At 42.1% G+C, this 22,149-nt stretch overlaps 1 protein-coding gene across 1 annotated transcript in view; it reads left to right on the top strand.

Annotated features, from left to right (window-relative positions):
- The window catches only part of SNX30 (sorting nexin family member 30), a 105,172-nt gene that overhangs the window by 33,883 nt on the left and 49,140 nt on the right, over nucleotides 1-22,149 (top strand). Inside the window, exon 2 of the mRNA XM_065879427.1 lies at nucleotides 11,244-11,435. Coding sequence (XP_065735499.1) covers nucleotides 11,244-11,435 — 192 coding nt within the window. The remainder of the gene's footprint in view (nucleotides 1-11,243; nucleotides 11,436-22,149) is intronic.

The raw sequence follows: 22,149 nt of genomic DNA on the forward strand, positions 1-22,149 counted from the left end.
TCCAGGCCTCTGAGGAGCAAAGCCAGAATTCAAGCCCAGTCATGTGGACTCTAAGCCCAGAGATCTATCTATCTATCTATCTATCTTCTTTCCTCCCTCCCTCCCTCCCTCCCTCCCTCCCTCCCTCCCTCCCTCCCTCCCTCCCTCCCATGCCTCTTCTGTTAAAGACCAGAGGTGGATGGAGTGGGTTAGTGTTGGGAGAGCGTAGAAATGAGACCCTTAGACTGAGTATCCCCAGTAGGTTAACTTCATGGCCTTTATGAAACATTATTTCTCCTCTGTTAATTACCACCCATCATGTAACTGTTTCTCAGTTGGTCTTTAGAGCTGTTTATCTGTTGTGTGCATCCCTCTCCTTCTTCTGTGGAGCATCCAGTTTGTGTGGTACCACAGCCCTGGGTGAGTGACCAAAGACCTGGTGGTCACGTTACCACCTGAGTGGCCTCATGCGTGCTACTTCCGAGTCTTTTCTTATAAGTGACACAAACAACTTGGATGATCTGAGGGGTTCTCTGCCCCAGGCCCTTGCGTGATTTTGGTGCAGAAATGTCAGAGGGGAGTGCCTTTATTACTTAGCTTTCAGTTGGCAGAATGCATCAAGGTGGGAAGGAAAGAGAGCAGGTGTTTAGTTAGAGTCACATTCTCTTTGTTGTGTACTTTTGGGGGAGGTTTAATTCGTGTCTTTAGAAAGCTGTCTGCTTGGGCATTTGAGTCCTCCAGATCATGCACGTACTTGACCAGCAACAGAGGCAGAACCTTTGTGTGGTGGGTCCTAGTTATCATTCAGTTAGGGACAAGCTTTTGGAAATACCTCTCCTCCTTCAGAGGTCGTGATTTCTCAGCATGGAATGTCCATGCCAAGCTCTCCCACCATCTTGTTTTTCCATTTGGCAAATTTTCTTGTTCTTCTCCAGTTGCCCCAGCATCTTTTGTGCCCCTCCTTCATTTTGCATGGACCTCCGTTATAACCCATATTGCGTTGCATCATAGGTAGAGGTTTTTGTGTACACATGCCCAGCCATACTGAGTCATTTGAACACATCCTGGTAGCTCTGTGTCAGCACTTTGTCCAATGTGTGTTAGGTGTTTCACTCTGTGGTTGAAACAGTGTATCCTCTTTAGAAGGAGTGAAAAGAGATCATATTTAAATTCATCTGAGAGTGGGAGAAAAATCTTTGCTCCCGACAATCACAAGAATGTCTGGAGAGCTGATTGCTAGTCTGGAGATCCTTAGAAAAAGCTAGTAATAGACATTGGAAACTGAGCCAAGGAATGTGGACTTGGGCTCTTGCATTTTGACTTCCTTTGTGATCTTGTTGGAGGTCGTCTTTTGCATCAGGCCAATGGGTGGATTTTACTTGAAGGGAGAGTTTCTAATAGAAAAGCTGGGGAAACATTTTCAGGTTTGTTTTTTTTCTCTCTCTCTTTTTTTTTTTTTTTTTTCCGGTACGCGGACCTCTCACTGCTTTGGCCTCTCCCGTTGTGGAGCGCAGGCTCAGCAGCCATGGCTCACGGGCCCAGCCGCTCCGCGGCATGTGGGATCTTCCCGGACCGGGGCACGAACCCGCGTCCCCTGCATCAGCAGGCAGACTCTCACCACTGTGCCACCAGGGAAGCCCACATTTTCAGTTTTGAAACGACTTTATTAACCTACAGATAATTAAAGGTGATCTCTTAACCTATGTGTAAAGAAGAAGAGTCTTTCCCTCATATGTGATGATCCAGAATCCAAAGTGGGGAAATGTAAGACTGTTCAGAGAAGATGCTAACCTAGAAACCACAGACAGCTGGGCCTTGGGAACTTGGAGAAACTTGTGCAAGCAACCTTGGAGGTTTTGGAGAATATTGGAGATGGGATTCTGGGGCAGGGGTGGGAAAGAAGGAAGACTGAACTTCTACTGATAATCAAATAGGGTCCTAGGACTTAAGTCATATGGTTAAGGTGCATTTTGAATAATTCTACAGTTACTAAAAAAAAAAAGATAAATCCCTACATCTTAAAATTCCATATTGTTTACACACTATCTCTTACCTAGATTTTTTAAATTACATAGACATTTTAATAATTATATGTATTAGTCATGCTGTGGTTAATAAACCACAAATTCCAAAAATACAGAGGTTTGCAGCAAACATTAATTTCTAGATCGAGTTATGTGTCGGTGGCTGGGAGTCCATTGCTATGGCTCTTTTCCATAAGTCTTCCCTTCTGAAGGCAGGAGAGAGAGCACATGAGGAGGAGAGAGCACATGAGAGCTGATGGAAACATGCAGTGGCTCTTAAAGTGTCTGCTCCCATCTGGTGTACGTCACATTTGCTCATGTGCCATTGTCCAGAGCCTGTTACGTAGCCAGGCCAACAGTCACTGGACTCGAGTGGAGATATGCCCTCCGGTCGGCAGTCACTTGGCAATAGTGAGTGTGTATAATCCTCTTAAAGGTACAGAGTTAATAATTGCAAACGATACTACAGTCTACCATGTGGTTTGTGTCTTCTCCTTTTGTCACTGAATGTTATTTAGTAAATACCTGACATCAGTTTAGATTTATCATTTTTAAAAGTTTTAAATACATTTTCTCCCTATTATGTGTATTATAGTTTTAGATTAATTTGCGAAGAAACCAACCTTTTGCAAGGAAGTGATGTAGATCACTGCGAGTTTCTTCTTGAATGATTGCAGTGCGTGGAGCTCTGTTGTACACCGTTGCGCTAGCTCAAGGCTCCAGAACAATTTGAATAATGGGGTGATTCTGTATCAGAGTCTTGTTTCTGAATTTTGTAGACATGACTCCAGTGTTTTATATTGTTTCCTGCTTAAGAAATATATTATTGAGATCTAATTCACATACCGTAAAAGTCACCATTTCAAACTATATTACAGTTGAGTGGTTTTTAGTATACTCGCAGCATTGTGCAAACATCATTACTGTCTAATTCCGGAATATTTTGTTACCCAAAAAAGAAACCTCATATTTATTAAGTGTTCACTCCCGTTTTCCCCTTCCCTTCAGCCCCTGGCAACCAGAAGTCTTCTTTCTATCTTTGTGGATTTGCCTGTCTGGATTCTTCATACAAATGGAATTATATATGTGGCCTTTCATGTCTGGCTTCTTTCACTTAGAGCAGTGTTTTCAAGGTTCATTGCTGATGTTTTCCGATTTATACCCTTTAACATATTTAGGAACCTTCCTTTTATTTCTTAATTTTACTTAGAGATTTTAATAGAATGGCTGATATTTACCAGTGTATGATACCAATAAGCATTTTGGTAGTTGTGGGCGTGATTATATTGGACAGTGATCCTATTATCAGTTAATGTCATAAATAGCATTAATAAATTTCTTAATGTTAAATCACTTTTGATTTCTTGGATTATGTTTGACTCAATCCTGGTATATTATTTTTCTTTCTTTCTTTTTAAAAAAATTCTTCTAATGTACCATTTGCTGTTACTTTACTGATGAAGTCTACACTTACATCTGATTTCCTTTTTTGTCATACTATTTTGATATCAGATATAGGTAACCCTTATAAACTGATTTGAAAGTTTTTTCATTTTTAAATGTGTTTTAGAGTGTTCAAATAAAACAGGACTTGCTCCTTGAGGTTCATTAGAGCTCAGTTGTAATACCATTGGGGCTTAGCTCACCTTTCAGTAAAAGTTCTCTGACAGCAGTTCTGAGGTTATTTAGTTGTTTAGGTTTTCTAGATCAATTTAATTTCTCTTTGGCCGTACATTTTCCTGCAATGTATGGCCAAAGAGGCTTCTAGGTTTATTAGCATAGCTATTCATAGCACATCCTTGTAATTTATAATCATACACAGAGGTAAGATTTGAATCATTATTGCCTGCTCATTTTTCCCCTCCTTCTTTCTGTATTTAATTCTATATTTATTCTATATTAATACAATTCTATATTTAATTCTTTTAGAAGAATTAAATTTTGGTTTTATTTATAACTTTTACTCTTTCTTTTCTGTTTTCAATTTATGCTTTAATTTTTTTTTTTTTTTTGCAGTATGCGGGCCTCTCACTGTTGTGGCCTCTCCCGTTGCGGAGCACAGGCTCCGGACGTGCAGGCTCAGGGGCCATGGCTCACGGGCCCAGCCGCTCCGTGGCATGTGGGATCTTCCCGGACCGGGGCACGAACCCGTGTCCCCTGCATCGGCAGGCGGACTCTCAACCACTGTGCCACCAGGGAAGCCCTGCTTTAATTTTTTTATTCCCTCTTCCACTTTCTTTTTTTTTTTTAGATATTTATTTATTTATTTGGCTACACCGAGTCTTAGTTGCAGCAGCTGGGCTCCTTTAGTTTCAGATCGAGTGCTCCTTAGCAGTGGCATGTGAACTCTTAGTTGAGGCATGCACATGGGATCTAGTTCCTTGACCAGGGATCGAACCCGGGCCCCCTGCATTGGGAGTACGGAGTCTTAACCACTGCGCCACCAGGGAATTCCCCCTCTTCCACTTTCTTTTTTTTTTTTTTAATTGGGGTATAGTTGTTTTACAATGATGTGTTAGTTTCTACTGTACAGTGAAGTAAAGTACAGTTCTCTTCCACTTTGACTTTTTTTTTTAAATGGGAGCACAAGGTAGATGTGGACTAAAGTGTAGTGTTTTATGGGATAAATCTTTTCAAATGTATATATTTATCTGCTCTTAAGGACTGTGCTGCTTTTCCTCATGTATTGGTTTTCTTGGGTCTGAATGATGAGTTGATATAGGCTGGTATATTTTTCGGTTTTCTTGTGTCTGATGAGGTAATACAGGCCTGCTATTTGCCTCTCACCAGAAGAAGTGAATTATTGGATCCCCTGTTTCTTTTTTCTTTCTCTCTCTTTCTTTCTTTCTTTCTTTTTGTTTTTTTTTTTGCCTCACTGCACGGCTTGCGTGATCTTAGTTCCCTGACCAGAGATTGAACCTGGGGCCCCGGCAGTGAGAGCACCTAGTTCTAACCACTGTACTGCCAGGGAATTCCCTGGATCTCCCTGTTTCTACTTGATGTTAGAATTGTCTTCTCGGATCTTAGGTTGAGTGGAATAATAGTTGACAATAGTTGACAAATCAGTTGAGTGGAGTGGTCTCCCTTTGGGAAAAGGAATCAGAAGAAAGAAAACCAGGGTCAGGGACAATCGGTCAGGAAGACTTGGCCTAGTTCCTCTCTGTATCTGGATCCAGTATAGCCTGGCTTCCATCTTGTTTTAGGTGCTCTCCCCATCTCGGTAGAGTCCAGCCTTTTCAGAATTTGCGGTCTTGCCTCCTTTGTGCTTGGTGGACCTACCCAGGGCAGCTGACTTCATGAAGGTGCAAACAGGCGCCTTCTGTTCCCCTGACCTTTCTCTTGCATCTCTACCCCTCCTGGCTAGATGAAGCCCTGGGGGCAAGGCACCCTCTGCTGGTGGGCCTCACATGGTGTATGTCTGTGCTGGCACCCCCTTGCTCACAGCAGCCGGACACTCTGGGGGTCCTCCTTTGCCCCACTGTGGGCCCTTCCATACCCTCATCCCTCCAGACAATTGCAAATTCAAATTAGAGTGTCTGTGAGGGTTCAGGACACTTTCTACTTTTTAGGTAACCTTGAGAACCGTAAGTAACCTCAGTGGCATGGGTTAAAGATACCTCTTGGTTCTTTTCTCAGTTGAGTCCCAATTGTCTCTGTAGGAAATCTTCAAAACTTTTGGCATTTGGATGATGCCCTTTCCTAGTTTCTAATCTGGTACTCATTCCAGTCACTATGCGCCCCCCCCACCCCCGCCACTGCTCTTTCTCTCCCGTTCTTCAGGTGGTTGTTGTCTGGAAGGGGGAAAGAGGGAGAAAGCAAAGACCTGAGCTTATTAATTCGCTGCATTTATCTAGAAGTCTAGATTTATAATTTTTTCAATGAGTGTGTAACATTGTTATTAATGTAAACACGATCATTTCCTGGTTAGTGAGCCTTTGGAGCTTTTCCAGGGTTCACTCTGTGTTCTTTGATCTGTTATGAACATCTTTGAACAGAACAATTTTGAGGTTTTCCCCTTGAAGTTATTGCCCATAGTTGGCCTAAATTTAACTTTACAGCAAAGTCAGCAGTCAGGAGTGTTCTGTTCAGTTTGTGCAGGGCACATTCATTCTTCAGGCATCTCCTGTGTGCCTGGCAGGAGGGAGGTCCATTAAGACAAGTCAGGTACAGTCTGTGCATTCAGAGAGCTCTCATTCTCCTGTAGCGGTCAGGATGCCTCGAGAGGCTTTGGCAGGCTCTTCTGAAACGAGATCCTCATGTTGCCCACACTCCTCTAATAGTATCAAAAAGAGAAATTAGAGTGTTTTTGCATGACTTGTTTTTATTAAGTCTATATTGGCCCTTAAGGTATGCCACTTTCTTTCATAAACCCTATGTTTAATGTAATATAGAATTTTGCTGGTGACTAACGTTATTTTAATAACCTCTCTTGTGGCTGGCTGACCACAATGGTGGATCTTATAACTGAAATTCTTTGAGCGAGGGCAGTTTCCAAAGTGTCCTGGTTATGTATTCCTCTTCCTAAGTAAAAAGGGGTGATGGGGAGAAGAAATTCTCTTATAACTGAAACTACATAGCAAGAATTGATATTTTGGAGCGTTGAGGAGTTTTCATGTATTTATCAACTAGGTAGTTGTAACTCTCACAAAGGCTATTGTAGATATATCTATTGCTACAGGGAAGTCATTAAGGAAGATGTGGTTAAGGCACCAACTGTGACTCTAGGTGCAATTTTAATTTTCAGCAGCATTTATGGTCTACTGTGAACCCAGCCCCATAGTCTAAAGGGGATGCCAGAATACTTGCAGACAAGTTGACTTTTTTTTTTTTTTTTTTGAGTATTTTAATAGTGATATAACGCCTACCATGTTCCAGGCACTGTTCCAATTGCTCCATATGCTAACTAACTCAATCCCATTATACCCATTTTATAAATGACGAAGCTGGGGCAATAGAGAGATTAAGGAATTGACTTAAGTCATGCTGCTAGTAAAGAGTAGAACCGGGATTCAAAACTCGGCAGTCCGTCCAGGTTAGCCTCAGTTTTGTTGTCATTCAACAGACGTTTATTGAGTACCTTGTATTGGCAAGAGATTGAGTTGGGTCACTTCTAAAACACATTTATTCATCAGATACTTACTGAGTACCTACTGTGTTCCAGAAGACACAGTCTCTGCTCCTGTGGAATTTACAGACTGGTGGGAAGTCAGACAGACAGACAATCAATTAATATATAATACATTTTTAGACAGTGGTTAAGTCCTATGAAGAAAATAAAGCCAGGGAAGGGACTGGAAAATGATGGAGGGTGCAGGGATGCTTTTAGATTTTTGTGGGCTGAGAACGCCTCTCTGAGTAGGTGTCATTTGAGCAGAAACCTGTTTGAGGAGAAGCGCCAGGCCAGTGGCAATCGGAGGGGAGAGCAGTGTTCCAGGCAGAGTGAGCAGCAAGTATGAAGGCCCTGAGGTCCAGACGAGCCAAGGCCAGGTGTGTAGAGCAGGATGAGCTGGAGGGCAGTGGGGAGAATGTCTGGGATGAGGTCAGAGACTGTGGTAAGATCACGTTGGCCCTTGTGGGTTATGGGAGGGAGTCTGGATTTTATTTTGAATGTGTTTGGATGGATGTCTTTCAGAGTTCTGAGCAGGGGGTAACATGTTTTGATTGACCTTTTCCAGGGAGCATTCTGGCTGCAGTAAGGAGGACTGACTGTAGGGCAGCAACAATGAAACAGGAGCCAAGGGATTCTCTCACTTCTTGTAATTCGTGTTAGTTGTAAAGGTGCTGCCCTCCCACAATACGTGCTCTAGGACTCAAGTCTCAGTGAAGCAAACCCGCTACTGGAGGACTCTGAGGGCAGAGGAGCCTGGGTCACTGAGTCCACCTAAGCCCCTGCCCTTCTAAGATTTTTGTCTTTTCCCTCCACGTTTGTTTCTCATGGGGACCATATCTTGAGGGGAGTTATCTGGGGGATAACTTGTATTAAGACCCTAAAGGAAAATGTAAGCATTCCTCGACTGGCTTTAAAAACAGAAGCTTCATGTTTACCCAGAAGGATTTATGGCCAGAGAATGGAGATGAGGGACAGTGTTGGGTTGGGGAAAGCCACACAAAGGGGATCCAGCTTGATAACACCCTTGAACTAGGAACCAGATACCTGGCTTCCATACATTTGGATACAGAAGTCCTTCACCTTTTTGAGTCGGCTTCCTCATCGGTATAGTATCTGTCTGCTAAGCTCACCACGTTGAGGTTGACGTAGAGGGCAGCGAAATAAGAGTGTGGAAGCCCCGCGCACAGATGTGCCATGGAAGTCGGAGATGGTAGCAACCCTTTATAGGAAAGTCCAGGCATCCGTAGCTCATTTGCTACTCATATATGCTCAAATAATATTACGGGAAGCACCCTGTAGTAAGGGTGTGGATATCTTCCCTGGTTGTGTAGTCCTAAAGGAAAGAATCTGCTGTGTGACAAGGTCTGGGTGACTTTCTCCTCCCCAGCCCCCGCTAACTGATTTGAGAAATAGTCCAGTTCCCACTCTCTGGCCAAGATCTTTTAGATCTTTATGTGGGCCGTTCCTGGAGGGTTATTGGCTGAGGTCCCCAGGGCAAAGGTTAGGGGAGTTGAGGTTAGGGGAGTTGTCCTGGAGTCACTGGGAGACGGGCAGACAGATGGATAATCACAGACACACACACGAAGGTGAACAAGGCACAGTTACAGTTGTTGGATGCACAGTGCTTATGGATAAGTTATATATGTAAATAAACAATTAAAACTGTGAAAATTGCTTCAGTGGAAGTATCTTCAAGGTATTGAGAAGGGAGTGACTAATTTTGTCAGGGGCTGGATCCAGGAAGGATTCTAGGAGGAGGGGGCATTTGAGAAGATTTCTGTGAGATCCTGGGAGCCCTCTACATAAAAAAGAGGGGTGTGTGTGTGTGTGTGTGTGTGCGCGCGCTATGTAAGCAACGATGAGAAAATATGAAACAGCATAGTGGGTTCCAGGATCAGTTCAGGCCAGATTGTGGAAAATTGCTGTCTGAGCTGATGTTGGCTTATCTGACTAAAGGTTTTGAATTCATTCTTTCTTTTGTGCAATGTTTAGCCATAGGTGATGGAGCCTTTCTGAGGCCCAGTGAGCTAGTGTTGTTAAAATATAAGGGTGGGCCCCTCAGTGCCTAGCATGGTGCCTTGCCTGAGGTCAGTGTTTAAATATTTACTGAAATGATGAAGACGTGATGGTTGTCTCAGAGCTCCAGAGAAGATGTCCCCCCGCTGATCCTTAGACCCTCGGATTTGGACACTGCATGCCCTCAGTGACATCAGTGTGCTGAGGAAGCAGGTCGTGGGATGCTGCTGTAGCTAGGTTCTGTGGTCCACACGGAGAGCAGCTGCTGAGGGGCTTGCCTTCCCAGCTGACAAGACCCTGGGCTGAGAAGTGGAGGGGCGGTGGGGTCCATTCCCATGAGTACCTTCTGTGAAATGCTACCCTTTCAGTAATTATAAAAGTATTTTTGACATTGCATAAGTAAGGATGTGATTAAATTATCTGTGGTCAGGGAGACAAAGTTGTTTAGTTTCCATCACCCACTGAGTTGGGTGACATTGCCCTTGACCCCAGACCATGCTTCCCTCTGCCTTGTTCCATACTCTCTTTCCAGATGTGCCATCTTCATCTGGAGCTTATGGACATGACTGCTAGATTGACTTCTCATTTCCTGTATGTTCTCTGCTCTGGGGGCTAAGTCATATCCAGCCTGCACACAAGAAGAGATCATTCTGGGGAAAGACCCACGCCCAGCCTGTGATCTGATTACCCACAGGTCAGGAATGCAAAAAACATTCCTGACCAAGGCTCTTTGCTTAGTATCATGTCACTTTCTTGCCATATTCCTTAGTCTTTGCCTTCTAATGATTCCAAGGTGACATTCAGAGGCATTCACATCTACTGCTAGATAGGGCTTTGTTCTCTTATCAAATCTTAAAGCCAGAAAAGGTAACTGGAAGACTGCATCTTTTTTGAATATTATAGGGACATAATTGATTCAAGTGGCTTCCTACTGAGGCCTAAGAAGAAAGAAGTCCATAAGTTTTTAATCTTTCCTTCCCTTTCTTTTCTGGTACTTGCTCCCCCCCAACCCTTTTAAACTTTTTTATTGTGAAAAATTTTAAACACATACAGAAGAGGTGAGAATTTATAGTGAACCTGCAAGTACCAGCTTCAACAGTGATCAGCTTTGGGCCATCTTGTATCATCTATATCCTAACTACCTGACCTTAATTATTTTGAAGCAAATACCACACATCCTATCATTTCATCTATGAATACTTTAGTTATGTGTTACTAAAAGATGAAGACTTTGTAAAATCATAATACTTCCATTATCACACCTAATAATTCCTTCATGTCATCAAATAATTGATCAATATTCAAAATTTCCTGAATGTCTCAAAATCTTTTAACCCTGTGTTTTAATCAGGACCCACTGCAGTTGTTGATAGGTCTCTTAAGTTTCATTACATCTATAGGTGCTCTTTCCAACTCTGTCTTTCTTTTTTCCTTACAATTTATTTATTTATTGAAGAAACTGGGTCTTCGGTTCTCTTCAGCTTCACATTGTGTAGCTGCTGCTGATTGCATCCTCGCAGCACTTGTTTAACATGTTCCTCACTCTTGCTGTATTGCCTATAAATTGGTGTTGTGTCTAGAGATTTGTTCAGGACTCATATCCAGCATATTTGGCAAGCATGCTTCATAGGTGGTGGTGTGAACTCGTTCCAGGAGGCACGTAATGTTTAGCTGTCTCTTTGTGATGGTTGATTAGGTTTTTAAATGTGTTGGATATTTAAGAGGGTTCTGGCCCCTTAATGTTTACCTGGGCCCAAGTGGCGGTCTTGAGAATGTGGGAAAAAGAGACAATGTGGTGTGCTCAGGAGCTCTTTCTCTGTCGAAGTCTGACGACGGTGGTAGCTGTCATGTTCTCTGTCCTTGAACTGTTGGTTCCTGCAGCGCTTGCTGACACATGAATCAACGGGATTTGGTGTAGAGCATTGCCCGTCGTGTTTCTCTTGGTTGTAAAAGACTCGTTCACTTAAGAAATGGTAAGGAGAGGATCAGATTCTTTGAAAGTTATTTTTGTATTTAGAGGTGTTTCTTGGTTTGGCTAAAGCAGCCTCTGTTGCTGGTGTTCTCCAGGTGTGTGTTTTTAGCTACTTTGTAAGGTGATTCTTTTCTTCTTTCAGGATCTCATTTTGCCCAACGGCGGTACTCCAGCAGGCCCTGCAAGTCCAGCTTCTTCATCTTCCCTTCTCAACAGACTACAACTTGATGATGACATTGATGGTGAGACCAGAGACCTCTTTGTCACGGTTGATGATCCCAAGAAGCATGTCTGTACGATGGAGACCTACATCACTTACAGGATCACCACCAAAGTAGGTCTTTTTCTTATCTTCCACCTATCTAGAGTGTCTTGGAGAATTGAAGTCCTACCGCCATGATTCCTGCCTTTCCTTTTTCCCTTCCTTTGTGCAACTCTGTTCACCTTTATGACAATTGTGAGTATAGCTTTTTGGGAGAGTGGATATATTCAGATTTAAAAGGATTATGCATAAGTTTTTTTTCTTTTAACCTTAAAATGAAGGAGAAATTGTGACTATAGTCTTTCAAATGAAACTTTTTTTTTTTTTTTTTTTTTTGCGGTACGCGGGCCTCTCACTGTTGTGGCCTCTCCTGTTGCGGAGCACAGGCTCCGGACGCACAGGCTCAGCGGCCATGGCTCACGGGCCCAGCTGCTCCGCGGCATGTGGGATCCTCCCGGAGCGGGGCACGAACCCGTGTCCCCTGCGTCGGCAGGCGGACTCTCAACCACTGCGCGACCAGGGAAGCCCTCAAATGAAACTTTTAAACCCCGTACTTTCACTTATTTTCTATCATGATATTGTTTAAGCTGTTAATATCTCATTACTCCTGAAATTTATTAATCATTGTTTCAACCATTGTATCAACCTGAAGCTCTGTGATGAGAACATGATTATAATCTGGTGTAATTAGTCTTTTTACAATTTTTTTTTAACGTCTTTATTGGAGTATAATTGCTTTACAATGATGTGTTAGTTTTTTATAACAAAGTGAATCAGCTATACATATACATATATCCCCATATCTCCTCCCTCTTGCATCTCCCTCCCACCCTCCCATCCCACTTCTCTAGGTGGTCCCAAAGCACCGAGCTGATCTCCCTGTGCTATGTGGCTGCTTCCAACTATCTATTTTACATTTGGTAGTGTATATATATGTCCATGCCACTCTCTCACTTCATCCCAGCTTACCCATCCCCCTCCCCGTGTCCTCAAGTCCATTCTCTACGTCTGCATCTTTATTCCTGTCCTGCCCCTAGGTTCTTCAGAAGTTTTTTTTTTTTTTTAGATTCCGTATATATGTGTTAGCATACAGTATATTTTTCTTTCTGACTTACTTCACTCTGTATGATAGACTGTAGGTCCATCCACCTCACTACAGATAACACAATTTCCTTTCTTTTTATGGCAGAGTAATATTCCATTGTATATATGTGCCACATCATTTTTATCCATTCATCTGGCCATGGACACTTAGGTTGCTTCCATGTCCTGACTATTGTAAGTAGAGCTGCAGTGAACATTGTGGTACAAGACTTTTTGAATTACGGTTTTCTCAGGGTATATGCCCAGTACTGGGATTGCTGGGTTGTATGGTAGTTTTATTTTTAGTTTTTTAAGGAACCTCCATACTGTTCTCCATAGTGGCTGTATCAATGTACATTCCCGCCAACAGTGCAAGAGGGTTTCCTTTTCTCCACACCCCCTCCAGCATTTATTGTTTGTAGATTTTTTCCATGATGTCCGTTCTGACTGGTGTGAGGTGATACCTCATTGTAGTTTTGATTTGCGTTTCTCTAATGATTAGTGATGTTGAGCATCCTTTCATGTGTTTGTTGGCAATCTGTATATCTTCTTTGGAGAAATGTCTATTTAGGTCTTCTGTGCATTTTTGGATTATGTGTTTGTTTTTTTGTTATTGAGGTGCATGAGCTGCTTGTAAATTTTGGAGATTAATCCTTTGTCAGTTGCTTCATTTGCAAATATTTTCTCCCATTCTGAGGGTTGTCTTTTCATCTTGTTTATGGTCTCCTTTGCTGTGCAAAAGCTTTGAAATTTCATTAGGTCCCATTTGTTTATTTTTATTTCTATTTCTCTAGGAGGTGGGTCAAAAAGGATCTTGCTATGATTTGTCATAGTGTTCTGCCTATGGTTTCCTCTAAGAGTTTGATAGTGTCTGGCCTTACATTTAGGTCTTTAATCCATTTTGAGTTTATTTTTGTGTATGGTGTTAGGGAGTGTTCTAATTTCATTCTTTTACATGTAGCTGTCCAGTTTTCCCAGCACCCCTTACTGAAGAGGCTGTCTTTTCTCCATTGTATATTCTTGCCTCCTTTATCAAAAATAAGGTAACCGTATGTGCGTGGGTTTATCTCTGGGCTTTCCATCCTGTTCTATTGATCTATATTTCTGTTTTTGTGCCAGTACCATAGTGTCTTGATTACTGTAGCTTTGTAGTATGGTCTGAAGTCCAGGAGCCTGATTCCTCCAGCTCCATTTTTCTTTCTAAAGATTACTTTGGCTATTCGGAGTCTTTTGTGTCTCCATACAAATTGTGAATTTTTTTGCTCTAGTTCTGTGAAAAATGCCAGTGGTAGTTTGATAGGGGTTGCATTGAATCTGTAGATTGCTTTGGGTCGTATAGTCATTTTCACAATGTTGATTCTTCCAATCCAAGAACATGGTATCTCTCTCCATCTGTTTGTATCATCTTTAATTTCTTTCATCAGTGTCTTATAGTTTTCTGCATACAGGTAGTCTTAATGTCAGGCAGAGGAAGAGTAAGAGAAGAGTGGGAACTAATATTTACTAACTTTCTGCCTTGTACCACTATATTACTGCCTTGTCTTTTCCACACCTGGTTCACATTTGAAAATTTGTATGTGTGCAGAGGCATATGCGCTCACACAGTCTGCCCCTGTCTCTTTTGGCACTGGGTAGTATTTCTCAACATTGCTAAATGCTTAGATGTGTATTATATCCTCAGAGGTCCTAGGATGATATACATACCCCCCATGAATCATTTCCAGTTACTTATTTTTTTCTCCCTAGCGTCAACTTGTACCCTGTAGTCAGTGAAATGCAAAACACGTTTTTCTTGAATTTGTGCTCTAAACAGCTGAATGTCAAGGTGATCGCCTGGCACAGCAGTGCTCACCTGTCTTGATGCTTCCCCAGCCCTGCTTGTCCTCCACCCTGCAGTTTCTCTCCCTGTCAGCGGATTCTCAGGCTGATGCCCGTGCTGCAGCTCACCACTCTCTCCTCTGCTGTCTCTCTGTCCTTCCTTCCCCTTTCTCCATTGTGCTCTTATTTCTGTCTCTTTTCCTCTAAGTCAGATAATGTCTTAGGATAATCTTTCCAAGTTCCAGTCCCACATTTTCACTTGGCTTCGAGGACAGCACCTTAAGGGTGAACTTGTTGCAGGATTAAGTTTTACTTCTTACCGTGAATTCCACCTCTGATCTCAAACCAGAGTCCTTTTCTTTTCCTGTTTCAAATAGCGACACCAGGTTTAATACGTTGGTGATGCATCTGGAACCTTTTTTCTGAGTGTTGTATTAAAGGACGTGTAGGGATGCGTGGGGATGAGAGAGAGGAAAGACGGGAACACAGGGTCGCAAACTCCTGATCTTGTCCCAGCACCCCACTCCTGCTGAGCTTCTCAAGCAAAGTTAATGGTCAGAGGACGAGGTTGTACAAATACTTACTTTATGACTTTGAGCTTTGACTCCCAGGCCTGATTCAGATTCCTGATGACAAAAGCTGGACAAAGTACAGAGCTGCTTTTGCCTGAGCTAAAATGAGCCTAGGGCTGAGAGCCAACGCGGGGAAGGTGTTCCCCACCGAGGTCTAAGGCGTGGCTGTCTTCTCTCTCCAGTGGTGGAGAGAGGCTTTCTCAGGGCTGGCAGATCCTGGCAGTTTTCTCTGTAGGCGTCTAGAAAGTAACATCTTAGTAATAGCTAATTATTGAGCATTTACCATATGCTGTACTTTTTTTTTTTTTTGCAGTAGAAACCCTTTAAATTTTATTTTATGTAAGTAATATGTGCTCATTATAGAGAAATTGGAAAACTCAGGTAAGCTAAAACAATAAAATAAAAGAACAGTTACAAGCTCACCAGCCAGAAATAATCATTTATAATTCTCTGAACTATTTGTCTCTATCCATTCACAAAAATGAGTATTTTACTTGCGGCCAATTCACTTAATACAATGCAAATGTCTTCCTCTGCTAGTAAATGCCAGTGAGCACAGTTATGCCATTGTTTCTAAGACTGCAGTAGTGCTCCGCCATGTGGATGAGCTGTCATTTATTTTGTGCTAAGTGCTTTAAATATATCCTCAGTTAATCCTCACACTCAGTGAAGTAGGTACTGGTAGTATTCTTACTTTTGCAAATGAGGAAACTAAGACACAGCGATATTAAGAAAATTGCTCAAAGACATGCAACTAATACGTGTTAAAACTTGAACCCAGATCTGTCTTGAACCCAGATCTGTCTTGTGCTGTGCTTTCAGAAGATGTGGTTTTCGAGAAAGTAACCCACACCGCCTCTCCCAACCCCCCCACCAGCACTGTCATCTACTACCACGGCCTGACTGTTGAAATTGATGATGATGTGCAGATAGACTGGAGGTTGGGGAAACAGAGAGCAGCCCTCAGCTCCCTTTGGAAGCCGTCCTCCTCTTGTCTTTTATCCCATCGCCAGATAGTCATCTCTTAGGCTTATGCCCCAATTAATTCCTCTTTTCAGGTGTCTCAGTGGTCAATGCAGGCTAAATGCTGCTGAGGTCAAGTTATATGTAAGAATTACAAAGTGAATGTTAGATTTAATGATGAGAAGGTTATTGATGACTACGGTGAGAGCAGCTTCATTGGGGTGGTGGTACAGCAGTGTGCAGTGGGTTAGGATGAGTGGGAAGTAAGGAAAAGACGTGGTGAGTGTTGGTAGTTTGGCAGTGAAAGTGAGTGAGAGAATGGTAGCTGGAGGAGGGGGATGTGGCTTTGAGGGGGAGAGGCATTTTGTTTGTTTTTTAAGGGTGAAAGACTTGTTTAAGTGCCACGTGGCCGTTGTTGGTGGAGAAGGAGACTGTGGGTTGAAGGTTGGAGAATAGGATGGAAGCCTCTGAGGAGGTGGGCGGAGAGTGTCCCCGGCAGAAGTGGAGGGAGGGAGTGGCCTCTCATGGGGGAAGCATACTTTTTCCATTGTTTCTGGAAGAAGGGAAGTGGTTTGTTTTTGTTTTGTGGCAGGATGTTGAGGGGTTCTTTGCTTATATCTGCAGTTTTCTCTATGAATAGATGATGAGGTCTTCGTGAAGAGTGAAGGGGGAGGTTTTGAAGTGGGGCTTAGAAGCTTTCAAAACTTCTACAGGCTTCACGTTAACTCTCGGAGAGCCGACTAAGGAAGTATGGGGAAAATGGGGAAGAGAGTTGGCTAAGGAAGTATCAAGAGATTGCTTGACAGTGTTGAGCGTCCAGTTGTAGAATTTATTGCTTCAGTCAGTGTGTTTCCCTGATTTTGTTTTTCTTCCAGACTGTGCCTGAGTCCAGAAAAGCAGGCAGTAGGTGGCTGCATTTTTGCCAGAGTTGTATGAATGACAGTGTGGAAGGGGCATTTAGGATGTGGGCAAGTAAGATGCTGAAGTGATGGTTGGTGGAATTGATGCTGAGTAAGGAAGAAAGTAAAGACAGGAGTGGACGGATTGTCAAGAACTGTAGTTCCCGAGGCTGAAAAGCCAGGGGTACTGGGAGATGGAAGAGTCTGAAATATAGGAGGTGCCAGTTAGAGAGGGAGATGTCTGAATTTCTGTGTGATGACAAAGTCTGTGGAGAGGCCATGGCAGTGGAGTGAGGTGTAGTTGGCTTAGTGGTGGGTGTTGTGTGTGGGAACCACCTGCGTCTTGAGGGCACCCAGATTATGAAGCCCGAGAACGAGGTGCTCTCAGGGGAATCAGGAGAAAGGCCAGAGGTGTCAGCAGATGACAGGTGTGAGGAGAGGTAGAGGTGTCTATAACCTGATGACATGAGCCTCGAAAGGATTTTCCGGGGTGGGAGGAGTGGTGTGGAGGGAGCAGGATGTCAACAGCAACTCTTTTTTTTTTTTTTTTTTTTTTTTTTGCGGTACGCGGGCCTCTCACTGTTTTGGCCTCTCCTGTTGCGGAGCACAGGTTACGGACTTGCAGGCTTAGCGGCCACGGCTCACGGGCCCAGCTGCTCCGCGGCATGTGGGATCTTCCCGGACTGGGGCACGGACCCGTGTCCCCTGCATCGGCAGGCGGACTCTCAACCACTGCGCCACCAGGGAAGCCTTCAACAGCAACTCTTGGTCTTGGTCTTAGAGGTTTGTGAAATGTAAGAACACCAGCAGCTTTCCACTTCATGGGACAGCAAGGGGGCTGTATTCTCGGGAGAGCCAGCTTTCAGAATTTGAGCAGGTTGAGGAACTACAGGACTTTATTACTTACGGGACGAGTGTTTCAGAGAGCTGGATGGGAAGATCTGAGGAGGAGGAAATAAATGGAAGCTCGTTTCGGAAGAAGGAGGCCAGAACACTCTTCATCATTCTCAGGTGCTCTTAGAGCTACAGGGCTTTGAAACAGAATGGGATTAGCTGGCTAATATTTGATAAGGGAAGAGGTTCTTTTTTGGGGGGAGGGGGTTACTCAGACTTGTTAGGATCCAGCTGTGGCCTGGACGGATGGCATTTCTGATAGAGACAAAGCCTCTCTTTGTGAGTGAGTTGACTGTAAAATCAACTTTTCAGTTGACTGAAAATGCTTGGGAAAGGCTCCAGGCCATAGTCACTGGGCCCATGAGCTCCTAGGGAATAAAGAGGAGTTCTTTTGTGGGACGGTGAGGCCCAGGGGACTGGATGTGCTCCTGGGGGATTGATTTTACTGTGGCTCTGTGCTGGGTCTTCCAAAGTATTAAACTTAACAAAATTTGGCAGCGATGCCTAGAGATGACCAAGGAGATATTCACAGGGTGCAGCGGTGAGAATGAATATTCTTCATTACAACTCTTGTGCTCGGTTACCCATTTGTAGATATGACTTTAGGTGTGTACAAATGACCTTATCTTGGTGGGGCATTCTAGAGTATGGAACACAGTAAGGAAGGACACAGAACAAAAGTGTAAAGTGGTCGCCTCTGGTTATGGAATTGTGGGTGTGCACTTTCTTTTTTATTGTTTTGTTTACCACAGATACTAGAAAATAGAGATAAACACTTATTAGTACTTTATTTTTCTTTCTAAGTCAGACCCTGAATTTCACAGAGGAAAATCTTACTACAGACTCATAGTTGGGGTTTTATTGGCCTGCATATTTTATGAGCACTGTATGTCCTATAACGGACTAGATTTCTTTCCAGAGATTCACAGTAATGTCTGTGGCCCAATTTTAACAAGTGTGCAGAATTTCAAGGTGAGTGTGTTTTGCTAGCCTCGTTCCCAGCTCTACTTTTTCTCTCTGTCCTTGTTTTTCTTTATCTTGCTCACCTACTTCTAATTTATGTCATTTGATCATATTCCACATATCGCTCTATCTTTTCTAGAACAAGTGGTGGTAAAAATAAGTAAAATAATTATCAGGTCAGAGAGTGTGAGCATCCTTCTCTTTCATGATGGTTTTTCTTTTATGTTATTGCTTTCCAAAGTATCAAACAAATTTTACTGATTTATTAAATCCCCTGTCCTTAAAGGAGCTGTTTTAAAAAATGAGTTTTTTGTGTGTGTGACTATAAGTATTGTATAAGAATGTTAGAAAGTTTGGAAATAGAGTTGAATGTAAAGTTGTCATCATAAGTCCTAGATTTTTCTTCTAACTTTTTATGTCGAAAATTTCAACACCAATGAAATCATAAAATATGTACAATTAATTTTGTATCCTGTTTTTTCTTAAAACTATCACTAAAGCATTTTTGTCATTAAAAATGTTTTACAGACATGATTACTGATAACCATAGAATAAATATACCATAATTTCCCTGACTGTTTTTTATTGTTGGACATTTAGGTTGCTTTGAATTTGTTATTTTAAATAATATTCCAGTGAACATCATTATACAGGTATCTTTGCCACAGTTTAAAAATTATTTTCTAATGATAGGTTCCTAGAAGTAGCATAGCAGCAATTTTATATATATGTATACATGTATGCCATAAATAAAGGAGATAATTCAGGTGAATATTTTCAAAAGCTTGCAATGAAGACAGACTTCTTATCAATGACACTAAAAGTAGCAGCCACAAAGGGAAAAAATGGATGAATTTGACTATATAACAATTTAAAAATTCTGTATAATAAAAGCCATTTGGCAGTTATGATAGGTAGATCGCTATAAAGAGCTTTCACAAATGGAGAAGACTAGACTCACAAATATATAAAAAGACTTCTCACAAAAGAAGAAAAATGTACAGCCAACAAACACTTGAAAGGATGTTCAACCACGACAGTCATTAAAGAAGCAAAAGTAAAACAAAGATGACATGTTATTTTTCAGTTATACTTCCATCAAAGAGAACCAGTATTGAGCCTATATGCTAAGAATATAAATCAGTCTATAACTGGAAACAATTTGTCGATTAAAGATACATATACTCTTTCATGTATATTCTTTCGTAATTTCAAGAGAATTATCAGTGATTTTTACCGTAGTATGGTTTATTGATTGAAAAATTGGTAACAACCTAAGTGGGGATTTGGTTTAATTATGGTATCTCCATGTGTGTTAAAGATGATTATGTAGATCTGAACTTACTGACACAGAAAGATGTCCAAGATACATTAAAGAGACGTAGGAAACTATGAGTGCCTGTGCATAGAAAAAAACATGGAAAGATATAAACCATAATATTAATTGCATTTATCTCCATTTAGAGGGATTATGGCTGATCTTTTATTTTTTATTTCTTTAATTTTCCTGAAGTTTTAAAATAAGTGTGTCGAACCTAAATAAATAGAAAAAAAAAAAAGCAGTTGCTTGAAAGTAAAATTGGTTACAGCAGAAACAAAACTTGTGTTTTATCATACATACCGCTTTCTGTAGTTACCAAAGATTGATTTCAAAGTTAGAGTAGAAATGTTACATAGACTATAATTTAATGAAGTGGTTTTGCAAGCCATAATAAAGAGGAACAACCAGTGGATATCATGTGACAGAAGAGGACAGAAAGTAGAGCCCTCTATTAGTTCTGTTTACAATGAAAATGAGTTGCATTCATTTGTCACCCTTCAAAATCGACCTTTCCTGAGCCCATAATCATCGACAAGTCCCCAGACAGAATCTGCTGGGGCACTCCGTGCGGTCTTGAAGAATGCCCCTTCCAAACTGCCTCCTTACTGTTGAGGACACTGAGGCTCCGGGAGGCTTGGAGGCATCTCAGGGATGCTAGGACCGCTCATGCCCCTGCCTCAGGAGGAGTGCCAGGCTACTGCTGCCAGTATCTCTGTCACCCTTATGCCTAAAGATTCATCAGTAGTGATTTGGATTTAACTATTCTATTTATTTTTTTCCCTCTCTCTGCCTCCCTCCCTCCCTCCCTCCCTCCCTCCCTCCCTCCCTCCCTCCCTCTCTCTCTCTCTCTCTCTCTCTGTCTCTCTGTCTCTCTCTGTCTCTCTAGTTCTGAAATGCTAATTCTTTTGGGGAGTCTTCTAATAAATCACAAATGCCTAAATTAAACAAATTTCCCCATGTCTTCCCACCCCTACCCCTGCATCATACGGGAAGGTTGTGTTTCATGGGTGTATGCCGGTGTGTGAAACTTTGAAAAGGGGAGAAGAGGCAGAAAGATTGTTAGTTGGGGTTTAGTCCAAGACTGAGTCCTTTAACTTCACAGTTTTGCTCAGACCGTGAGCCTGGCTTCTGGGAAGGATGAAATCATAATTTTTGATGCCAGAGCTGTTCACTGGCTGCTGCTTTGATGGATGACTCTTGTTCATGTGTTTTTTAAGTTACTGTCCTTTTAAAAAATTAATTTTTTGGGTACATTGGGTCTTCGTTGCTGTGCCCGGGCTTTCTCTAGTTGTGGCGAGTGGGGGCCACTCTTCATGTGGTGCACGGGCTTCTCGTTGCCGTGGCTTCTTTTATTGCAGAGCACAGGCTCTATGCACGCAGGCTTCAGTAGTTGTGGCACGTGGGCTTCAGTAGTTGTGTCACGTGGGCTCTAAAGTGCAGGCTCAGCAGTTGTGGCGCACAGGCTTAGTTGCTCCGCGGCATGTGGGATCTTCTTGGACTAGGGATTGAACTTGTGTCCCCTGCATTGGCAGGCAGATTCTTAACCACTGCACCACCAGGGAAGTCCCTTGTTCATGTGTTTTTAAGATTTTCTTGGTTCCATGGATTTAAACAGACTTTTGGCTTGAAAGATTTCAATAAATTCATAAAATGTAGTTTGAACCATTTTTATCTTGTGCTTTAACCTCTGAGAACTGTGACCGTCATATAGTCGGTACCCTCACAAGGAAAAATGGCTTATCTGAGACATAATTTTGGTTTGGGCAAATTAATGTATGAAAATCCTGCTTTGGTATAAATTAGTTTTATTTAATATTGGTTTTTGTTATCAAAGTGTTGTAATCACATTTCAGAAAACTTAAATTCAGGGAATTTTTTTTTTTTTTTGCAATACAATGATATTTTACAATTATTTCCTTCTAGATTTAAAAAATCACCTAAAATACAATGTAGTTTCAAGCTTATTATGGTCCTGGCAGAATATGGAAGAGTGGGCAAAACCTTTTCTGTTTTCACCTAGTCTGGTTCCTAAATGAGCAGGTGATCTGTTATCTCTACTTTTTGCTTGTTTCCCCTCTGCCTTTGGCAAAACTTGTCAGCATATTTAGCAGATGGTGGAGACTTTTTTTTTTTTTTTTTTAAACAGATTCACAGATTTGGATTCAGTAGCAGTATCCTCGGTGGAATTATTCTGCTAAAAGAAATTCTCAGAGTTAAACTTGGAGGAAATGAATCAAATGTTTCCAAGCACAATTCTGAGGGATAGTTCCATT

Source organism: Phocoena phocoena, chromosome 6 (assembly GCF_963924675.1).
Source record: "Phocoena phocoena chromosome 6, mPhoPho1.1, whole genome shotgun sequence".
In the NCBI taxonomy this organism is placed as follows: Eukaryota; Metazoa; Chordata; class Mammalia; order Artiodactyla; family Phocoenidae; genus Phocoena; species Phocoena phocoena.